The following is a 23,947-nucleotide window of genomic DNA, read 5'->3' on the forward strand; positions in this document are numbered from 1 at the left end:
GCAGGTTGGCGCCTTGCATGGCTGCACGGCCGCTATTAGTGTGTGAGTGTGTGTGTGAATGGGTAAGTGTGAAGCACATTGTAAAGTCCTTTGGGAGGTCTTCATTGACTTGAAAAGCGCTATATAAATGCAGACCATTTACCATTATACATACAGTCAGTGGAAAATAAGACCAAGTTCAATACGTTCATGAATAGACTTTAATCATTTTACTTTATCGAGGTTAAATGAAGACAGAAAACAATCATTACATGCATTTGTCAAACATAAAGAGGAAGCTCTTGAATGGGTGGCATCATTTGTGTTTTTAAAGAGACAGTGTGTAATATTTAGTGCCTCCTAGTGGTACAAAAAACATTCATCCAGTTCAAAAAAAGATTGATTTGAATACTAAGCAAAAATACATGAACTGTCGTAGCAAAGTTAGTTTTTATTAAAAAATTAACATAGGTTAAAAAAAATGTGTATTTCTTTTACACCATGGAATTCCAACTTAGGTCGGCTTCAAGTTTGTCTGGCATCCTGCCGCCACGGTGTGCTGTAAATATCTGGTCCTCGCTCGTACCAGACAACATAGTATCATTTAGTGGTCAAATATTACAGATTGGGAATTCAAGTGTTCTTTTTGTGCAAATGGTTTAAGGCAAACTTAGCAAGAAAAAGGTTTCTCACTGCCGTGGTGTCTTAAGTGATATCTTAAAGATACCTTGCCAGGAAATTTTTCACCACAAACTGAGCACACGAAACGTTTCTCACCAGTGTGGATTCTTGTATGATTTATCAAAGATTGCCGATGAGAAAATCTTTCGCCGCATACTGAGCAGGCGAAAGGTTTCTCCCCCGTGTGGGTTACAGTGTGGGTTTTTAAGCTCCCGCTCTGGGAGAATTTTTGACCGCAAAATACGCAAGCAAACGGTTTCTCCCCCGTGTGAATTCTGGTGTGACTTTTTAAAGATTCCTGACGAGCAAATCTTTCATTGCAAACTGAGCAGACAAAAGGTTTCTCACCCGTGTGGGTTCTTGTGTGCCTTCTTAAGTGCTCCCTCTGGGCAAATTTTTTACCGCAAAATGAACAAGCAAAACTTTTCTTGCCGGTGTGAACAACCATATGCATTTTCAAATTAGACTTCAATTTAAACGCTTTTCCGCACTGTACACATTTGTAGGATTTCCCGTCGGTGAGACGTGTCGACTGTTCATCGACATCAGTGTCATCAGAGTGCGATGCCTCCTCACCGTCTGAAATCGGTGCCAACCACTTGTCCACTTGTGAGCTTTCGCGCTGCTCGTCATCGCTTTCGGTTTTTATGTGTTGACTTGAGCTGCAGCTAGGAGGCTCATTCCTATTTTCCTCTTCCTGTTGATCTTCCATCTTTCGATGAACCTTGGTCACAGGAAACTCTTGAAAATCTTCCTCTACTTTAGTGTCGGATAGAGGCTGCATTTCCTCTTTAACATGAACCGGCTCCAAGTTCTCCTTTTTCACGACAGGCGACTTTTGATTCTTCCAACCAGGAGGAAGGTATTTTTCACTGACATCTGCGGGAAACAATAATACAAATATGTGAATAGATTGGTCAATAGTGACAATTTAGATTTGTTACTTTTGTACCTTTGTTTAATTTTTTGGGAGGAGGATGGATCGAACCGTATGATGCAGAGGGGGTAAACCAGTGTGTGATGAAGAGTTGCGGGGCACAGCAACTCACTCTTAATGTACTTTGGGCTTTATATTTGGTTTCAGGTTGGGAGGAGTGAAGTGGAATGAATGTTTGGTGAATGTGCGTGTGTTATGACTCTATGGCCTCGGTATATAGATTGTTGTCCTATGGACGGATTCTCCCACCTCAGCTGTAGACCTCTGCAGTTTATCCAGAGTGATCATGGGCCTCTTGCCTGCATCTCTGATCAGTTTTTTTCCTTGTAGGAGCTGAAAGTTTAGGGGGACGGCCCGATCCTGGTATATTTGCAGTGGTCTGATACTACCATTTCAATATTAATGCTTGCAAAGTGCTCCTTGGGATGTTTAAAGCTTGGGAAATATTTTTGTATCCATATCCAGCTTTAAACTTCTCCACAATAGTATCTCGGACCTGTTTGGTGTGTTCCTCGTTCTTCATGATGCTCTCTGCGCTTTAAACAGACTTCTGAGACTATCACAGTGCAGGTGCATTTATACAGAGACTTGATTACACACAGGTGGATTTCATTTATCATTGTTAGTCATTTAGATCAACATTGAATGATTCAGAGATCCTCACTGAACTTCTGGACAGAGTTTGCTGCACTGAAAGTCAAGGGGCTGAATAATTTTGCACACCCACTTTTTTGTTTTTTTATTTGTTAAAAGTTTAAAATATCCAATAAAGTTTGTTCCACTTCATGATTGTGTCCCACTTATTGTTGATGCTTCACAATAAATTACAGTTTTATATCTTGATGTTTGAAGTCTGAAACGTGGCAAAAGGTCACAAAGTTCAAGGGGGCCAAATAGTTTCGCAAACCACCGTATTTTTGCATACAGGGCCTAGCGAAAGTATTGTCCCTCCAAGAACTTTTTGTCATTCTGACACATTTCAGGCTTTAAATTCAAATCTAAAAAACTGAAAATAGTTTCTAAGAATCAAACACATGTGAGACATAATTGTGAGATGGAACCAAATTATTTTAATGGGTTAACCCTACTTCCAATATTTTCCATTGTAATAACCTAGTAACAATGTAGAAATAAGTTGTTATTTTAGAAATGTATATCAAACCGGGCGCCCTTTGCCCTAATTAGTAACAAAAAGTTGCTCTCAGCTTCAAAAAGGTTGGAAACCCCTGCAATAGAGCATTTGTGGAAAGGTCTGAAAAATGCTGTGCATAGATGGTAACCATCATACTTTAAAGAGCATGAGCTCTTTTGTAAAGAAGAATGGGCAAATATTTCTTTTTCAGGATGTGCAAAACTTTAACAGAAACACCCAAAAAGACTTGTGGCTGTAACTTCTGCCAAAAGCGGTAAAACAAAGTGTTAACTCAAATGGGGCTAATATTTTTGCAACCTCTACTTTTCATTTCCGTCTCCCGCACCCCTTTCTCTCTCTCTCTCTCTCTCTCTCTCCCTCCCCACTCACTTTCTCTCTCTTTCTTTCTCACCCTCTCATTTTTTCTCACGTTCTCGATATTTCTCACGCTCACTCTTTTTCTAAAGTCTCTCTTCTTCTCCTCTCTCTATCTCTCTTCCCTCATTGGTTTTATCTCTTTCTCTCTTCTCTTATTCTTTCTTTCTCACCCTCTCCTTTTTTCTCTTTCTCACTCTCACACTCTATTCTCTCTTTGTCCCCTCTCTCTTTTGCTCTTTTCACATTCTTTTTCTTTCCTACTCTCTTCTCTTATTCTTTCTCTCTTCTTTTCCTTTCTCTCTCTCTTTTTCCCTGTTTCTTTCTCTTCAACTCTCCTCTTTTCACCCTTTCTCTCTCTATTGTGCTCTCTCACTCTCTCCCTACGGTGCTTTCTCATTTTCACTCTTTCTGTCTCCCTTGTTCTCCCTCCATTTCTTTTTCTTTCTCTTTCTCTCCTTCTCTTTAATCTACTACTTCTCCAAATCTCTTTCAAGGTTACATTGTACATTTAAAATTAAATTTAGGCATTGTGTTTATATTTAGTTCATGTATATTTGGTATTGGAGTCATCCAAAAGTAATTGAAGGTAATCAAATAACATTACTGCAATATCATGGTACTTGGATTACAATACTGACCACGCAAACAAAAGTGGTGACAAAGATGCGGCCCGCGGGCCAGACCAGGCCAAGATATTGATAAAAAGAGCTGCAATTTTAAATATGTCCACTTGATATTGTCAAAGTTAGGCACTACTCACACATTAAACGCTGCTATATTTCTTTCTCTTTCTTCCTTTCTCACTTTCCCTGTCTGTTTCTTTTTCCTCTCTCTTTTCCTCTATTTTTCCCTCATCTGGTTTCTCTCTCTCTCTCTTATTCTTATTTGCTCTTACTCTTTCTCTCATTTTCTCTTGTTTCTATTTTTTTCTATCTTTCTCACTCTCTCAGGTTCTTCACTTCCTGTTTCCTCTCTCTCTCCTCCTTCTCCGTCTTTTCTCTCTCATTTTCTGTGTCTTTACCTTTCTCTTTTTTCTTCTCACCTTTTTTCTCTCTGATTCTCGCCCTCACCGCTACTTTTTCCCTTCTAACTCCCTCCCGCCAATGTTCTTTTTCCTCCTTTCTCTAATGTCGTTCTCGCTCTTTGTCTCTGTTTTTCTTTTCTCTTTCTAACTCTCGTTCTCTAGGTCTCACCTTATGTCACTTTCTCTGCCCTATTTTTCTCTTTATATCGTTCTTCCGTTTGTCTTTTTTTTTCTTTAAATGTTTCACCCTGTTTTTCTTCTTTCTCTTTTCTATTCTTTCTTTTCTGTCCTCTGTGTCTTTTTTCTCTATTTTCTATCTTTCTCACTCTTTTCAATTTTCTCTTTTGCTTCCATTTTTCCAATATCACTCTCTTTTTTCCACTGTCTTTTTCCTCCTCTATCACCCTTCCCTCTCTCTCTCTGTTGTTCTAACCCTCAACCTATATTTCTTTCTCTCTTCTATCTTTCTCATGTGCTCTTTCTCTATTTTATTTCTCTTTTTCTTCTCTCTCCCTTGCCATTATTCCTAACTATTTCTCTTTGTCTTACTCTCTTTTTTCTCCGACTTTCTTTCCCCTCCTCTCTGTATCTTCTCTATTTTTCCTTGTCTCTGTCACTTTATCTTCTCTATCTTTCTCTGTCATTCTATTTTCTTTTTCACTCGCTCTGTCACTTTTATCGTTCGTTTTTTTCTTCACTATTTTCTTTCTCACTTTCTTCTCCATCTTTTCATCTCCGTGTCTCTTCTCTTTCCATCTTTCTTTGTTTTTCACTTTCTCTCCCATCCCTCTATTTTTTTTCTCTCTCACCCCCCCCCCTCTTTTTTTCTTACTCTTTAATCTACTTTTTCGGCTCCTGTGAGTTTTTTTTCTACCATGCGGTTCCCGAACAAAATAAGTTTGGCAGCCCTGACGTATACAAAGTGAACGTCAGTAGGGAGAAAAAGCGTACCGAAGGGCGATCGCTTTCAGAAGAGAAATGTGCAGCGATTGCCGATTAATCAGCCAGTAAATGGCGAGTTGCTTTGTTTATTAAAGTCAGAAACAACTAAGTTTTGTACTAAAGGCGCTTCCCAGGGAGTTATATTGCACAGTTAGTATCTCTTTGGGGAAAAAAAGCTCTTCCCCGTCTTTGTCACGCACTGCTATTAGGGTCACGCGAATCTCGAGGCATCACGCGAGATTTCGTTTTCTGCACGTTAGGAACACTGATGGGAATTCGAGCTCTTTTTCGAGAGACGGCTTTTGTAGCTCGACTCACTAAAAAGAGTCGGTGCTTTCGGCTGCCAACGGGTTCTTCAGTTTTTTTCTCGTTGTTTTAACGCAAATATTACCAATTATGATGTATTATGCACGAGATAACCCCAAAAGTAGAAATTGTTTTTTTTAAAAAGAAGAAAAAAATGCTAGTTTAAAATAGAAACAAAAAGGAAAATAAAATAAAGTAAAAAAGAAAAGATTAGCGCTTGTGCGGCACAGTTCATGTCATGGGAACCTGTTGTGGGTTCAAATCCAGCTCCAGACTTTCTGTGCGGAGTTTGTATGTTCTCCCCGTGCTTGCGTGGGTTTCCTCCGGGCACTCCGGTTTCCTCCCACATTCCAAAGACATGCATTTCAGGTGAATTGGCCGGTCCAAATTGTCCCTAGGTGTGAATGAGCGAATGAGTTTTCTGTCCCTGTGTGCCCTGCGATTGGCTGGCAACCAGTTCAGGGTGTCCCCTGCCCACTGCCCGATGATTGCTGGGATGGGCTCCAGCCCCCCCGCGACCCTACTGAGGATAAGCGGTACGGCTAATGAGATGAGATGAGAAAAAAGAAAAAAGTAAAAAGCTACCAAAAAGAAACTGAAGAAAAAAAGGGGGAAGGAAAAGAGCAAGGAAATGTTGAACAAAATAAAAAAAGGGAAGAGAAAAACAATCAGGAAAAATTAAGAAGAAATAAATTAATGAAGAAAAAAAATAAAAGAAAAACCGGAAAACTAGAGAAAGAGGTGGGTTTCCTCCGGGCACTCCAGTTTCCTCCCACATTCCAAAGACATGCATTTCAGGTGAATTGGTCGGTCCAAATTGTCCCTAAGTGTAAATGAGCGAGCGAGCGAGTCGTCTGTCCCCGTTTGCCCTGCGATTGGCTGGCAACCAGTTCAGGGTGTCCCCTGCCCACTGCCCGATGATTGCTGGCATAGGCTCCAGCACCCCACGACCCTACTGAGGATAAGCGGTGTAGCTAATGAGAGGAGTAGAGAAAGAAAAAAAGCTATGGGGGAAAAAAGACGTTTTTTTATGGTCTCCTTAATCGGTATGTTACCAATAATAACATAACATTATGGAAATAATGAATTAATTGTTTTTAAATATATTACTCTAATAAATAATAATAGTATTTTTTCACACTTCAGTGAACATTTAACTCTAGAGTCAAGTGACTCGAAGCTCTGAAAAACACAAGACACAACAAAATCCAAATTCAAAATATTGACTTTTTATAAGAATTTTAATGTAAAAACATTAACCCGAAAAATATAGGAAAACACAGGAAACATAATTTTTTTTTTACAGATTTATAAACAAATATATAAATAAAATACAAAAAAAAACCATTAACCTTTTATGAACTTGAAGTCAACAACGCAAAATTCATGAAAAAAAATGCATATTGACCAATCATAAGGAAAAAAAGCGACTGGAAGGGAACCGGCTCTTGATTGGTGGGAAACCAGCTCCCATCGTTCACTACCAAACGTCGGTTCAAAGAGCCTTTACGTTCCTGAATAATACATCACTAGTTTGTAGCATTAGGCCTCTTTGCAATCAAAAAAGACACAAAAAAGGTAAAAATTTAAAAGACTCTTTAAACTCAAAGTAGAGAACAATGACTTAAAGTAGCACGGGGGAAAAAAAAAAAATAATAATAAAATGACCAACCTGCTCTGTTCAACACGACTCGGAGTTGCTCGCAAGCGTCTGAGAGTCGACGTTGTAGTTCCTCTTCGAACTCGACTTGGGTTGTTATGCACATTTACGCGCTTTGAAATCCTTTCTTGATCTCCTCCTCATTCAAATTATTGACGAAGCTGAGCTAATAAGTTGCAGGAGGCCAGGCTTTGTACACATTTCTATGGCCAAGCACTTTCAGGGTTCTTTTCTTTTCTTCTAGTAGCTTCAAAGGGCTGATCAAAAGAGCGTTTTTTGTTGTTAGAGCTGAAAGAGCTTTTTTAAATAGAGCTGTCCTTTTAGGTGCGACCAGTAGGAGACGGTGACAACACCATGATGACAAGCCGCCAGAGCAGACATGTCGGCGGCATTTTCATGCACTTATAAAAAAAATGTTAATTTATTGCGTGGCGTATAGAGTTAGGATGCCAAGAAATATGGCGATGGTAACAATTTCAAGCCTTTTCAAGCACTTGACTCAAAATTCCAGCGTTTGCCTGACCTTGAAAGCACATTAAAATTCAAGCATTTTTAAGGATTTTAAGTACCCGTACGAACTCTGGATATAAAACAAGTAAACCTTCAAATAAATGTTATTGCAATTGTTAAACAGTTGTAATTTCTGAACATGGCGTGAATTTTGCACACCAAAATGCTCAAGCATGTTTTCCCCTTGGGAGACACCTTGCACGCAACACACTGCACTCCAGTTATCAACATCCTTTTGCTCTGCATCATGATGAGTTCATTGAGTGTACCACTTCTTGCAGATGTCATCTCCCTTCTCTGAAAAGTCAGTGTTGTCATCCTTTCTCTGAGCCGAGAAGGTCATGAACACTTAAATACGGAATTGAAGGAACTGCATGATGTTCTTTTTGTTGTGCCATTCAGAGTGTGGTCTTTGCGACACAGTAGCTAGCTGTAGGCTAAAGCCAGATCAGTATCAGCACCCACGGTGTCCATTTTTTGTACAAATAGTCACATACAATTCAGTTTTTGTTCCAATTCTGGCATGAGTCTCTTAAACATGTAAAGTAGACATCATCAAAACTGGTTTATTGTCAAACCATTTGTTGACACAAATGTTTCCAGTCAGATTGGTGACTTGTGATGAGTTTCCATTTCCATTTTTTTCATTGTCTTGTCACTTGGCAATTTCTTCACTGCAGCAGCAACTCGATTCCTAATAACTGTCATCATGAGTTCCACTGCCTGAATTGATGTGAAGAATCGATCACACTACACATTTGGATGCAGAGTCTAAGACAGTCGATTCCCAAACCCAGATTCCTTGGCTCTTCAACTTGTTTACAGAGTCCATCTGAACCTCGCTAAATATCAAAGGCCAGCACCATGTCCTCTGATGTAGCGCAAACAGTTTCTGATGCCAGCTGGGTTTGGTTTATCGGCAGCTATTGTCAACATTGACAAGGTCCTGTGAATGGAACAATCTGTTCATAAACGGAAACGCACTGTGGCTGAGCCTGAGATTTGCAGCCTTACAGAATGCGGTTGAGAAAAGGCCTCACCTTGCAGAATGCGTCTCCCTCTTTCAGATCTTATGGAACATCCTCATCAATGAGTACTTTACAGTGATGGCAGGGAACCTCAAGGATTTAGACGAGTACATCCTGATTGCCGAATATGGTGCAAAACATCAAATTACAGGCACCTAAAATGTTTTTTTTTGCTCAGCTGTTGTAGTAAGTGAATCTCCACTTCTAGACAGCAATGTGGCATTTGAGCAATCTGCAATGATTTTGATTAAATCTTTGTCAATATACTGTTGTATGTAGTCTCGTTATTTACAGTGTCCTCCTCGTGGTCAACTGAAAATTGATGTGGAGTAAACGAAAAAGCCTTCCATCGCATTTGACGCCCTTTCTTGGACTGTTCCTAATGACTTGGTCCTGGTTTTGTATCTTCAAATACATCGCCTGAGACATCAGCTTCTTCCTGCGGTGTCTGAGAGTGATGCCTGGGGGTGCGTGATATGGCAATGTCACGATCTGACCGATATCCCTCTTATTCCGCAAGCAAACGTTTGCGTCCCCTAATAGGCTGTGGCACAGAATTCTGAAATCCACTACTGTCTTCCTAACTGCTGGTGGGAGGAGGTTGATATACAGCATCTCCCTTAGATCATCAATGTCTGATAAATCCTCTTGTGTACTTCATTCATTTGCAGTCCTCTCAGAAAGGTTAGGACTCCCCTGCTCTCCTTTATTTCGTTACTTTCAGATTCGGTATTTTATCTGAAACCAATTTCCTCAGACCTCCAGAGACCTTGATGGACACAACACAAAAATCCCTAACCTCAAAACTTTATATGTCAATTTTAAAAATCAATCTAAAATCACTTAACTCTTTAAGGTCCGTCTGGGATCAGGATCTCAAGTTAAAAATTTATGATAAGCAGTGGGACCAAATACTTAATCTTGTAAACTTGTCTTCTATTTGTGCAAGACACATACTTCTCCAATGTAAGATCCTACACAGAAGCAATCTTAGCATTGCGAGACGAGAAAACATTATCCCGGTAAGGCCAGACTCTCGCAACAGATGGAAACAGTCACTGGCCGATTACCTACATATGTTATGATCTTTTCCAAAAGGTAATGACTTTTGGTTAAGAATTATTTAAACAATAAGAAAAGCCCTCAGCGTTCAAATAGACCCAGACCCACTAATTGCCCTTTTTGGAGTTCCGCCACCACTACGCAAATCCAAACCCTCACAAACTATAATTTCCTTTTGCACCCTACTTGCGAGAAGACACATCCTTCTTAAATGGACACATACACCCTCTCCGACACACAACAGATGGATTTAGGAAATATAGCAAAATGTAAAGCTTGAGAAAATCAGATTTTCCTTCAAAGGTTCCCTACAGGCATACAACAATACCTGGCAAACCTTTTTATTACACAGACACCCTGCGGTTTGATATAGATGATCATCAGCCATCAGCTGCCCCCCTAATTATATTTCAATATTATCTTTTTTTAATAGTTTTTTCTTTCTTCTTCTTTCTTTTTTTCTCTTGTTCCTCTTATCATTGCTTGATTGATTGCTGGTGTTAGTGGTTATGGAATTTATATTTTCTTGCTGGGATACATCTTTCTCCCTTTTTTAATTTTGTTTATATGCTTAATCAGTTACCTTAGTTTTGGGATAGTGTGAATGTTTGGCTAAAAGTGTTGTTGGGTGAAGGTGGCATATGTACACATTGTTTTTAAATGGCGACACACATGTTTAGAACATCTTCAATGTAAGTCCTCTGTCTCCCTAAATGGCCTATGCCAAAGGTAAATAGAAAATGTAAATACAAATATTTAAAAACGTAGGCGAGTCTAAGGAAACTGTAAAGCAGTCATTTTGTTTGACTCCAATAAATTTAAGCACAGGGAAATATCTCCTGGTGGGTCTTTCAGCGACCGAGCTGCATTTATGGCACGTTGGATTAAGTGGAACCCATCCCCAGAAATATGTTACATCCACTTGTGGGTTCATCACTTTTATATGAAAAGTACATGTAACAATAAAATCTAGAAAGATGATTTGAGGATCATATCAAACATAACCAAGTTGTCCGGTAAAGAGTTCAACTCTTTAAACATTGGGGGGAAAAAATGAGAATGCTCTTTCTCAGTGTAATTTGGACGCTTTTTTGCCAAAAAGACAGTGAGAGTGATTAAATATTAAAAGAAGGGTTCCTTCCTTTGGCAGGGCATGCATTTAACAATAATGGTTTTATGGCTCTGCAGCTACAGCTGGGACACATGTAAATAAGCATAAATGATAACCTCATGAAATTGCAATGATATAGGAAAATAGCCAGATTTCAATCACCCAAAATCCTTTTTATTTGTACACAAAATTCATCCTTTTTTTCATCAAGAAGATTTTAATTACTCTTGTACAGATTAGGATCCATTAAAGAAGGTCAACACAAAACAGCAAGTATTTGCTATAACTTTTACAAAGAGCTTTATAAATCTAAATCAAGGCATTCTGTAGCTAAAAATGTAATAAATACCCAATCAACTAAGAGGATAAGGGTGCTGCGACAAATTGACTGCAAAATGTGCAGGAAATTATTAATTAATTCAAAAACAAAGAAGCTGTAGGTACATTGAGGGAAATGAAAGATTCAGATTATATCAACAAAGACAGGTGTGACTCCTAGCTTTACCTATAATTGGGAATATCCAAAAACAAATTCAGCAGGTCAAGGGTGTTACAGGCGCTCCCCTACTTACGAACAGTCGGGTTACAAAAAATGGTAGATACGAACATTTTTTTCGGGATGTCGAAAAATACTTGGACATTGCTGTAATTTAGATTTTGTATTGTGCACCTTTTTCTGAGTACAGGACAGTACTGTAGTGCTTTTTTTCTGCCGCTACTGCCGTGTGGCGCTGTGAGAGCTAACCCAGAATCCACAGGCTTCCCCTTCCTGTCACAGTTCGTGTGTAAACTGTTGTACTGTATCTCCAGGGCGCGGAGAACTTTGACATTTTTATTGTTTAATATCTCGGGCATCTATTCAATATGGTTGGAGTAAAGTGTTAAGGAGAGGCGAGCAGTTTCTTTTGAAATGAAAGTGGAATAAGAAAGCTTGATGCGGTTGAGAAAAAGGTTGGATCGCTTTTTTTCAGCCACTTTCAACCACGAAGGAGTAGGTTGCCTAACTCTTGAAGGCCATCTTCTAAAAGTAAGTTAAACTTAACTTTATAGAGCGTATTATTTTATTAGACTTTTATTTTTTTTAGTATATGGTACAGGTTACTTATACAAGCCTTAAACATACTTATATGAACCTTAAACATACATTCTATGCAAAAAAAAAGCACTGAAGCAACTTACGAACAAATTGAACTTACTAACAATAGGCCAGAACATATCACGTTCGTAAGTAGAGCAACGTCTGTATTTCATAGCTCAGACAACACTTGTTTTCAGCCAATCAGAACGCATGGCAAACGACATCCTGCCCCATTTTGTATCAGAGACAATGCACATGTGATCCACACGGTTGTACAAAGTTTTGTATCAAAATGTTCTGACGAGGAATGCTTGTAATGTAGATCGGAGGTCTCGAGCACAAATGTTAGGGGTGAGGTTAGTCCCTTTTCCTCAGCCTAAAATTAATTTGAAGAAATGTTTGAGATGGATAAAGGCATGCTAGGGGCTTCATGATCAACTCAACGCGCAGAGGATCGATGGGGACGTTATTTGTTCTACAGTCTTTTATTTTTATTACGATGCTGTTGGGTCGGTTATTTGCCAGTGAGAGAAGTTTGAAGTTACTGTGGTTGCTTTACTTACATCTTATTTGAGTATAATCACTGCACCCTTGTTAGCATATGACAAAAATGAATACAAGCAAAATATGGAGTTTCATAATTAAAGTAAAATTTGTGAATCATGGGTCAAATAGCATATGCGATCCGTGATCCTGTATATCAATTTTATGAAACTCGTGATGTAATTTTCATTTGTTCCTCGCCGGAGACTTGAAACAAATGGAAGTGACACTCGTTTCATACATTTGATGTACTGGATCCCTAATTGTATATCCTCGATATACGATTATCTCTCACAAATATGAATCTATTTCCGTGTGTAGTTGGTACGTGGCTTCTGACTTTCTCATATATCGCCAACATTTTGCATCCGCCCTTAACGGTTGGCGTCTTTGACACCTTGATGCCGTTAATAAAACTCTGGATATAATAATTGAGAGCCTTTTCTATTGACTTTTGGGATAAGTTTGCATACTTTGCTCTCTGTCAGGTCTATGAATTGGTGTGTTTTCTAATATGTGATTTTAAATGTACCTTCTGAGCAAATTTTTGACCACAAACTGAACAGGTGAAAGGTTTTTCACCAGTGTGGATTCTTGTGTGTCTTTTTAGGCCGCCACTCTGGGCAAATTCTTGACCACAAACTGAACAGGTGAAAGGTTTTTCTAGAGTGTGGATTCTCTTGTGCCTATTTAAGCTCCCACTCTGAGCAAAATTTTGACCGCAAACTGAGCAGGAATACGGCTTCTCGCCAGTGTGGGTTCTTGTGTGTATTCTTAAATTTTCCATAAGAGCAAATTTTTGGCCACAAATTAGGCAGGCAAAAGGTTTCTCACCAGTGTGGGTTCTTACATGCCTTTCTAAGTTCCCACCAGAAGCAAAGGTTTGACCACAAACTGAACAGGTGAAAGGCTTTTCACCAGTGTGGGTTCTGGTGTGCACCTGTAAGCTCCCACTCTGAGCAAAAGTTTGACCACAAACTGAGCAGGAAAACGGTTTCTCGCCAGTGTGGATTATTGTGTGTGTTTTCAAGTTTCCCTTGAGAGAAAATCTTTGGCCACACACTGAGCAAACAAAAGGTTTCTCATCATTGTGTGATCTCATGTGATTTTTTAAGGTCACCCTCTGAGTAAATTTTTTACTACAAACTAAGCAGGAAAAAAGTTTCTCGCTTGTGTGTGTTTTTGTATGCCGTTCTAAGTTTCCATTGTGTATAAACCTTTGACCGCAAACTGAACAGGTAAAAGGTTTCTTACCCTTGTGCGAACGCATATGCCTTTTCAAGTATGACTCCCATCGAAAACTTTTTCCACACCGAGAACATTTCCAGCCTTTGTCGTCAGTCTGATGAGTTGTGCCACCTTCGGAATGTTTGTCGTCATCAGTTTGATCAGAGTGTGATGTGTCGTCTTCGTCTGGAGCCGAGCTGCCGTCTCCTTGGGAGCTTTTACGGTGCTCCTCATCTTCTCTTTTCACAAGTAGATTTGAGCTGCTGCTGCTGCTTTGAGGCCCCTTCAGTTCTTGCTCTTCACAGTGACCTTGATTGTCTGGCAGTAAACGGGACCAACTCACAGGAAAATCTAGGAAGTCTTCCTCCTCTTTAATGTATGGTTGTCTCTGCTCGTCCTCTTTAACGTGAGCAGGCTCAGAGTTTTCCTCCTCTTCGACGCCAGGCACATCTGGTTCCTTTTGGCCAGGTGTAAGATATTTTTGGGCGAGGTCTGCAGGGACACAAGCAGGGTTGGGAAGGTTACTTTAAAAATGTAATCCGATACAGTTACTAATTACCTGTTGTAAAATTTAGTCAGTTACGTAATCCGAACACAATAATATTGCTGTAACGTAACTTTATTACTTTCTATTACTCCAATACCAAATAAACTAATAGAAGAAAAAAATACACATAATATAAATACAAATACTAAATAATTTTGAAAATAAATGAACAATGTAACCTTGAAATACAATTGGAGGAAACCCAGGTCAGGTAGTAGCTTATAATCCTACAAAAATGCTTACATTTTAACCATGTAGTATAGTTTATTAAACAAAAATAAAACTTAAATGCTCCATTTTAGTTCACATTAAAAGCACAGTAAGAACCCGATATTGTTTAAACACACCAAGTGTTCACATTGTAAATTCCAACCTACTCTGGAATATCTTGTATCCAAGTTTTACTTGTTTCAAGTGGAGATGCTTAACCACTCGACTATATTCACATTAGGCTAAGTTAAATAGTTTTACAACATAATAATACAGTAGTCGTATGGTGATTTCAAACATCAAATAACTGCAAAACACAAAAAGAAGACAATCACATTTACTAAATATCCATGAACGCATCACTTGCACGCAACGGCGCTGCCGTCACAAAACTGCAGGCTCACGCCAATTCAACAACATAAGTGCTACATTGAGGGAGAAATAAAATACCGACAAAAAGAGAAGCGCTTTTACCTAGGCCTGGGCAAAATGAAAAGAAATGTGATCGCAATAAAAAAGTTCTTATCAATATCTATAATTATCAAGTTTTTTTCCTTTTACATTTTAAGTCTAAGATTCGCCCCAGAGTGAAAGTCGACAAATTCCGATGCTGCTTAACCAATTTTTAACGTCAGAACAATGATGCATAGTGAGACAAACAGCATTTTACAAATATGACTAACATAAAATAAGTCATCTTGGTTTGCAAATGTCTGCACGTTTTAAATCAGACTCTTAAGTAACCAAAATACCTCCAAACAACTGAAGATGACGAGTCTTTCAGCATGATTAGAGTGGGTCTAATGGAGTCCTTGTTATCTTTATCGCTCATTTTGACCGCATCGTAGTCCTTTCATGTTCACCGTGTGAGCAGACCTACCGCCACTTTTGCAAAATGATTGGCTAGGCGGCGGTAGCTCAGGAGGTAAAGCGCTCCTCGATTCAGGTTCGATTCCCGGCTCCTCTGTGTGTGTCGAAGTGTCCTGGGGCAAGACACTGAATCCCTACTGCCCCCGATTAGCAGGAATTTGCCTGGCAATGCTGACGCTGCTATTGGTGTGCGAGTGTGAGGCACATTGTAACGAGCTTATAAATGCAGACCAAGGTCCTCATCACCATCTTTGTCTCCTGAATATTAGTCTGGAACTTGCGTATTAATTGCATTAGCACCCCCAATTTCTCCGCTGGTCGGGTGGTGAAGTTGCCATTTGATTTATCGTCTTTTATTATTTATTCATTATTCACGGCAAAAATTATATCACCATAATTTTCGTGATTGTTTTATTGCTTTTACCTTCTACTTTTACCTGAAACAAAGTACATCGAACAGAAAATCTGTACAATCTGCACATCAGATACAGATGTGACTGCGACATACTCGCCTCATTTTTGTCTCTTGAGTGTCAGTGATTCAAATGATAAGACACACAAATCATCTATCAGCGCATTACGTATATATAGGCTGCACGGTTAACTGAAATCTAATCGATATTGGGATGTGCAGTAGTGCGAATACGTAATTGCAAGACAGCGTTTTTCCCACAAAAATATAGAATTTAGAGTTTTAGAATAATGGAGTGTTTGACCAACCCGAATTCTTTAGTAAAATGAAAAAAAAACTATTTATTCAACTGCAATTCTGCTTTTACTAGTAGATCTAAAGTAATTATTTTGTTACTGTTGTATACATCTCAGTCAGTAATAATGTCATCTTAATTTAATTTAACTTCTCGGACTCAGTAACGTGGCCAAACTGGATCTGCAGATTCGTGAGCTTTAGAGTTGCTGCTGGACTGGACCAAAAAAAGATGATGCTTATCAGATTTTTTGTTTGTTTATACCATTGGTCATCAAACTGATAATATTCTGAGAACATTCCAGAAACGCGGAGGACGACAGTTTCCAGCAAGACAAAGGCAACGGGTGGAAGCGAATCTACAGGCATCCAGAAAATGGTGGAGAAGCAAGCATCCTGTTTCGACAAAAGACATAGCGCACAGCCTCGACAGGAGCTGCGACCAAGACGGAGAATCTCGGTAAAGAACATAGGGCAACAGGTCCAGACCAGACACCAGGGTCCTACAACTTCGAGCTGCCCTCAGAAGGTTTTCAAAGAAACTGATCCCACATCAGAGCTGTTTTAAGCTTTTATGATTACATAATATTATTGACAATATATTGATTAACCTCTTATCGTTACAACTGCTTCCGGCGAGGCGTCAGAATGTTGATTAAAAAATAGGTCGTGTCTTCACAATGTCACTGAAATCAGTCATGCCACATATCATTGAAAGGCTTAAACTATGATGTATGACTGTTTTAGAAACATTACGATCACTCCATAACAAGGTACCTGAAAACCTTAATATCGGTATAACGCACCTAAAAGTACTATGATTCCCCGCAAATATGGTGTGGTTACACTCACAATAGTCCAGTGAATCCAACAGAGTTAATATTTACTCCGAAACACATGATAATGCCGGCAGATAATAAAAGAAATCCGCCTAAAAGCATTTCTGAATCGTTTGACGATCCTTGGTTTAATGCGTCTGTTTCTCTCCATAACTCCCGCATAAAAATGAACAGACTCATTAGATGACTTCTTGATAAAGTGGTTTGCCTCTGACCTTTTGATTGACCCTACTCTTGGGCAATTGCAAGATGGCTTTGACAGTCCTTAGCCACTGACAACCTATGAGGGCCTGTATTGGGGGAAAAAAAAACAAAAAAAAAAACATTATAGCCTGCTTGGGCTTCAAAAATCTTTAGCCAATAGTGACCAATTCAAATGTGAATTGACACATTGGTTACCCAAAGAAATTCCCAACGTATTTTACGGGCTGTAATGAAATCAGAACCGAAAATAAACGTGCGAAAAAAATGCAACCAGTATCTTTTTTTTACTCGCGGTTATCACACACAAGTGTGTTTAATCATGGATTGACTTCTGGTAAAGAAGTCATACATTTACAACTCTTTCATTATCTCTAAAAATTGGCCAAAGTATAATTCACATTTGAAAAGGTTTTAGAGTTGTAAATTGGTCATCTCCAATTGGCCACTTTTAGAAACGCCTAGACCTACCACTAGAAAAATGTGTAAAATACAATGTTTCCTTTTCAGATTGTGATCAAATTTTGAAAAGGTACCAGGTAAGGCTTCAGGCTATGGTCTCACCTGTTTTCCAGCTAAGATGCCCATACCACACGCATCTGCAGGCATTTGATTCCAAAATAAAATGAAAAGAATTCAGGCGAGAATTAAAAACTTATATTTCTGTGTGTTCCAACTCAGCTTAGTCAATGTTAGTAGCACTTGCAGTGATTATTTCAGTTTGGGACAAAACTCCAGAGTGCTGGACCAAAACAGTCCATATTCTCCAAAAGGTTTAAGAACATTTAAGGCGAATTTTACAAGAACGTTAAAGGGGTTAAAGCACAAACGACATTTTAAGGCCCGCATGGGAAACAAAAGTGTTGGTTCATTTTAATGAGCCAAGCCGAAAGAGCCAGTTTTCTAAAAAGCCATAATTCCCATCACTCATATAGTGAACCAGATAACATGGTCGCCATTTTGTGGCGTTTTTCAAATTCCTTTTATCAACTCTTTAATGCAGGAGAAAAAACAACAATGAAGCACGTTAAAAAAATGGAACTGAGGAGCAGATCCTACTTATCCCACGGTGCATTGCAGTTGTTTTTTCCGATGTAGAGGTGCTCACACTTTTGCAGTATGCGAGCTACTTACAAAATGATCTAACTGCCACAAAAATGTATGTAAACCATAATACTGTTGTAGACGAATTAATTGATAAACATTCAATACTCAAATTAGGCAAATGCACACGTCATTGAAATTTGAGCATATACATAAAAGTTAATTGAATTTTTATTCATACCTTGAGGATACTGCTAAACTCCAACAACATACATTTCACCATATATAACTGTCGCTGAATATGTATATATAATATTTACTTTGAACTCTAAATCACATACTCAAATACTACATCTTAAAAGGGACAGAGTTAAATATCTAGTGCCTCCTTGTGGTGTAAAAAAAAGACTTCCAACCAAAAATAAAAATAAAAACAATTAGTTGAATAATAGACAGAAATACATGGACTATCATACCAATTATTTTTATTTAAAAAAAAAAAAAAAGTCATGGTTCAAGAAATGTGTATTTCATATCACCCTGGACTTCCCACTTAGGTCGGCCCCATTTTGTCAGGCATCCTGCCGCCCCGCCGTGCATTACCCTCGCTCATATCTGACATCTTAATGCCATCTAGTAGTCAAATACTACACGTTGGGGCTTTAAACCTTTTTAAAAACATATTCATGTAATAAACTGGGGATGCAAAATGTGGTTGCCTGATTTGGTAATTAATGTCCCTGCTGTTATAAGGAATTTGGACGCTAGATAGCACTAACTGCCAACAAATAGAAAACACTTCACCACTTTACAGACGCTCCCCTACTTACGACCATTCGATTTACGTAAAATGGTAGATACGAACATTTTTTTCGGGATGTCGAAAAATACTTGGACATTGCTGTATCCTGACTTGTTAACCTGACTGCCCATTTTGCGCATCTGGTTAGCTACTCTTCTTGCACTATCGGAACTATGGTAAAATACTATACGTAGCCAAAATACAATACAACATTATTTATATCTGTACATTCAAGGAAACTGTGGGGGTCAGATGCATCGACATTTCGTTCTGTATACACGTGTACTAGAATGACAATAAAGTAGATCTGAATCTGAAAATCTGAATCTGTAAGTTAGTTTTTGTATTGCGTGCTACTTTTTCCGAATACAGGAGAGTACTGTAGCGCTTCTTTCCGCTGCTACTGGCGTGTTTTGGCGCTATGATAGGTCACCCAGCATCCACCCCGAAGAAGAAATCTGCTTCCTCTTCCTAGTTTGTGTGTAAACCAACTGTATTGAATTGATATTTTTATTGTTTAATATCTTGTGCGTCCATTCAATATGGTTTGTGTGAAGTGTAAAGAAGAGGCGAGCCATTTCTTTTTAAATGAAAGTGGAATAAGAAAAGCTTGATGTGGTTGAGGAAACGGTCCTTTTTTCTGCCACTTTCTTCCACAGAGGAGAAAGTCGCCTAAATCTTGAAGCTCATCTTCCAAAAGTAAGTTAAACTTAACTTTATTTATCTTTAAAGAGCATATTATTCTATGAAATGTTTATTTTTTTGTACAAAACAATACAGGTGACTTATACAAGCTTTACACATGCTTATATAAACCTTAATCATACAAAATATATCACTAAAGCAACTTACGAACAAATTAAACTTAAGATCATCCGTAAGACAGCGTCTGTATTTTGCACTTTATTAATGAAAAGTTGAGTAAATGACCTTACAACTCGTTACCTCACCTGTACATTGTTCCTCAAATTAATAAAACAAAACAAAAATACTGATTTTTTTAAAAATGGGCAAAAATATATGAACTATGAAATAAACATTTGTGTTTTAAATTTTTCATTGGTAGAGAAATTTGCCTTTATTTTCCATAACAGTAGTCTCACTTAGATAGAGCGGACATCATTGTCTGCCATTTTGCTGCTACAGGTACCCCCAAAACAAAACAAAAACCCTGTCATTTTACCTTTTCTTTTCCACGTTTTTTGTCTAACTTTTTTCTTATTACTCAATTTTTTTCACATCTTTTTTTCTGTCTTTGTCTTTTTCCCCACCTTTTATATGTTTTCCTTTTTTTTTCTTTGCAAAAGGCTGGACAAAAAAGAAAAATGTTGTTGTTTAATCACTTTAAGTCTCTGTAGTTTGTCTTCCTTCTTCTAGGCACTCCTTTTAGCAACACCTAGTGGTCAAATCATACACACCGTCTTTGATGTAAGTGCAGTACACACAAATTATCTATTCATTTATTCCTGATTGATTCACATTAATTCTTGATATTTTTCATGTCATTATATTTTGTGTAGCTTTTATATATATATATATATATATATATATATATATATATATATATATATATATATATATATATATATATATATATTTGAGGACAGTGGAGTTTTATGAAATCATGTTTTCTTGAGAAAAACCCAATTCAGCAGAACTTCACCCAGACCCTAGCTCCGGCGGCCCTCAAGTAAATTGAGTTTGAGATCCCTGGTAAATACCATACAGACGCTGCCCTACTGATGAACAAGATAGGTTCCGGACAATTGTTTGTAAGTCACTTCAGTGATAAATTTTGTGTGTTTAAGGTTTATATAAGCATGTCTAAAGCTTGTATAAGTCACCTGTATTGTTTTGTACAAAAAATAAACATTTCATAAAATAATATGCTCTATAAAGATAAATAAAGTTAAGTTTGACTTACTCTTGGAAGATGAGCTTCAAGAGTTAGGCAACCTACTCCTTCGTGGTTGAAAGTGGCTGAAAAAAAGCGATCCAACCTTTTTCTCAACCGCATCAAGCTTTCTTATTCCACTTTCATTTCAAAAGAAATGGCTCGCCTCTTCTTTACACTTTACACCAACCATATTGAATATACGCACGAGATATAAAACAATAAAAAAGTCAAAATTCTTAGCACGCTGGAGATACAGTACAGTATGTTTACACACGAACTAGGAAGAGGAAGCAGATTTCTTCTTCGGGTGGATGTTGCGTGACCTCTGACGGCGCAACCACACGCCGGCAGCAGCGGAAAGAAGCACTACAGTACCGTCCTGTATTTGGAAAAAGGTGCACACTATACAAAATTAAACTTACAGCAATGTCCAGATATTTTTCGACACCCCGAAACAATGTTCGTATCTACCGTTTTTGGTAAGTCGAATAGTCGTAATCAGGGGACACCTGTTTTCGTAATCGCTATATAACAACATAATAGTCGCATTTTGAATGGTGACATGATCCGAAAAGAGGCGACGTAAACAACTCAGAGAAGGAAACCGCTTAATTCAAAGTAACGCACAGATTTTGTCCATCAGTAAAGGTAACAGCGGAAACAATAATTTGTTAGAAGATACCTTTAATGAAAAAAATAGCGGCGTTATTTATAACGTTATTCACAACGCTGTTTACCCCACTCAGTTTTATTGCATGCACCAAACATGTCATAAAATGTTCTGTCCAAGTAATAGCGTAGTCGAGGAAATAATTCATCTTGAAGCCCCTACGTGTGTGTGTGTGTTTTATTTCCCTGCAGGGCTTCACTGCTTCATGGGGCTTCATTTTGCCATCACTAGTTACTACACTGTAGTGGCTTGGGACATAGTGAATAAGTGGATGATTTCGAACATAATGTGAGACTGGTTGCATACAAATAAATGCCAAAATACAGAAATAAAGTATGAAGTGCAAAAAGCGACCAACCTGCTCTGTTCGATGAAACACGAGGCTGCTCGCTAACATCGTCCAGTTGAAGTTGTCGCTCGCTCTCCTCCTGTGCTCCGCAAAGCTCTTCTTCGCACTCAAATGTGAATCTTGTGCTCATTTTTACAACAGAATCGCTCTCAACTAATTCAAAGAGATGAAAAATACGACTCATTCAGCAATTAGCCAGTTAGCTAGCAGACTTAGCTTCTCAACTGACCGTGCTTAGCCCGCTCTATAGGTCTTATGTGTCGTTCAGGAAGGTAACGGCTCTTTGAGCAGTTTCCCATGAATCAAGAGTCAGTTCCTTTTGAGACGCTTACCCCCTCTTATTGCTACATACTTTCCTTTTGAGTCGTGTCTTGCATAATGTTACATGATATTAGGTAATATGGGTTAAATCGAGCAAAACAATCTGAGGAGCCGATTAGGAGCCGAAAACCCGAAAAGTCGGTCTCTAAAAAGAGCCGGAATTCTCATCAATACCCTATTGAGCATGCGCAGATTTCATCAGGCCAAAGACACTTCCTGAACAAGTTTACGTAGTAAAGTCAAGAACTTCTGAAAAACAAACGACACAATTAAATGTAAATTAAGAATATTGACTTTCCCGCGCAAAACAAATAAACTATGAAATAGAACAATTGTGTTTTTAATGCGCTCAATGATTAAATGAGGCGTATTGGCTTGTCCAGGTATTTACTCTCAAGTCACTCGGCTCTCTTTTTCATTTATTTTTTTATTTATGGGGGGACTAATGATAATTGTGTTTTTTTTCCCTCTTTATAGACTTCCATTCGTTGCATTGCAACGTTGCACAACATTATAACCAATTGCTAAACGAAACAATTACAGATAAAGATTCATGAACACGCAAGTGAGGGAAACACGATCCATATAAAACACCAAGATTTTTACAAATATTATTAGTTGTAATGGTATTTTTGTTGGGTGAAAGCTTAATGGACAATTTTTTTTATTTCACGTGCAAAAGTAGTACAATATTTGTTATGCCTGTGCATTAGCACTTATGAACGTAAAATATAACCTAAATGATAATAATGTTGACAATAACGGATTATTTTGGCTTTGATTTAAATTTTGCAAGATCAAATATTCCGAACACAGTATATTTCCAAAATGATTCAAACCTATTGTCAATCTTATCAGCGAGAAAATGACAAAATTCAGGCTGATTATTTTTTGCCAAGGGACAGTGCCTAAATAAATGTGTTACAGTTTCAGGGACAGCAGAACAAAAGGTACATTTAACATCAATAATTTTTTAAAATCTCGTTACAATATGCACTCAGTAGGGGTAAATCCAGTAAATCATTTTAAAATAAATGTTTCGCACTTAGTTTATTCACAAATAGCACTTGGGCAACAACTTTCTTCCAGAAAGACATTTCATATGGAACAGTCACTTCTTCCCTTTTAATTAGTTATCTGATAATATCTTTGATTTGATAATGATTGCCGGCTAATTTGACGTTTTCAATATTAGGGCTATCCACAGAGGGACTACTAGTTTGCTGGGATCCCTCACCAATATTATATTTAAATAGCATGCAGATACCAGGTGAGATTGCTCCAACGACTTTTGCAAAGTCACCAGGTGACAGTAAAATTGGATTTTGCAGTGAACTCTTCATATACAGTAAGTAAAGGTGACTGTTTCTGTTGAATAAGTGGGAAACCATTACAATATTGTTGTCAAACTACTGTTGAATAAAATGGGATTTATGTTTAGACAAAATGGCTTCATTGTTCCATATACAGTACAGTACTTATGAGGAGAGAAATTGTGTTTGAAAATGAGGGACTAAGAAAGGAAAGCCTGACAGTGGAAGGAAGACATTTTCATGAGGATTCTACCAATACTGGAGTTACAAGCCAAGACGAATGATACGCCACCCAGTTTGGGCAAATTATGGAAAGGTATGAAGTTCCAAATGGGATCAGGGTTTTTGATAAAGTGTAAGACCCAAATGATTTTGAATGATTTATTTAGCTTTCAAAATCAAGAAATTTTAAGTCACCCTTTGCAAAGGTATTTGCAATGACAGATTTTTTATGATGTGGTGAGTCAAATTTTTCCACCCCAAATTGAAAAGCAGCTTCTTAATTTTCCGTCAACATTTTCTGGTCCAAAGACAGAGTTTGAAAGGCGTACGTTAACCGAGAAACCCCTTCTGCCTTAGG

At 38.2% G+C, this 23,947-nt stretch overlaps 1 protein-coding gene and 1 pseudogene across 1 annotated transcript; both read right to left on the minus strand.

The window, feature by feature from the left end:
• Positions 1–204: 204 nt before the first annotated feature.
• LOC148365247 (uncharacterized) lies at positions 205–21,972 on the minus strand. The gene is made up of 3 exons (XM_088335724.1): positions 21,743–21,972; positions 13,626–14,090; positions 205–1,539 (listed from the first exon to the last, which is right to left on the minus strand). Exons 1-3 carry the CDS (start codon positions 21,915–21,917, stop codon positions 650–652), a joined length of 1,530 nt encoding a protein of 509 aa, XP_088191850.1. The 5' UTR covers positions 21,918–21,972; the 3' UTR covers positions 205–649.
• Positions 7,242–11,768, minus strand: LOC148365248 (uncharacterized; annotated as a pseudogene).
• Positions 21,973–23,947: the final 1,975 nt, after the last annotated feature.

Source organism: Urocampus carinirostris, chromosome 5 (genome assembly GCF_059441175.1).
Source record: "Urocampus carinirostris isolate Australia breed hairy pipefish chromosome 5, RoL_Ucar_1.0, whole genome shotgun sequence".
Lineage (NCBI taxonomy): Eukaryota > Metazoa > Chordata > Actinopteri > Syngnathiformes > Syngnathidae > Urocampus > Urocampus carinirostris.

What these genes read in the sequence shown, in the direction of transcription:
- LOC148365247 (XM_088335724.1), bottom strand. Translation starts at nt 21,917, where the DNA reads ATGAGTCGTATTTTTCATCTCTTTGAATTAGTTGAGAGCGATTCTGTT. An exon ending in TGTTTCATCGAACAGAGCAG is followed by an intron (nt 14,091 to 21,742) that starts GTTGGTCGCTTT and finishes GTGTCCCTGCAG; the next exon opens with ACCTCGCCCAAAAATATCTT. An exon ending in GCATATGCGTTCGCACAAGG is followed by an intron (nt 1,540 to 13,625) that starts GTAAGAAACCTT and finishes TGTTTCCCGCAG; the next exon opens with ATGTCAGTGAAAAATACCTT.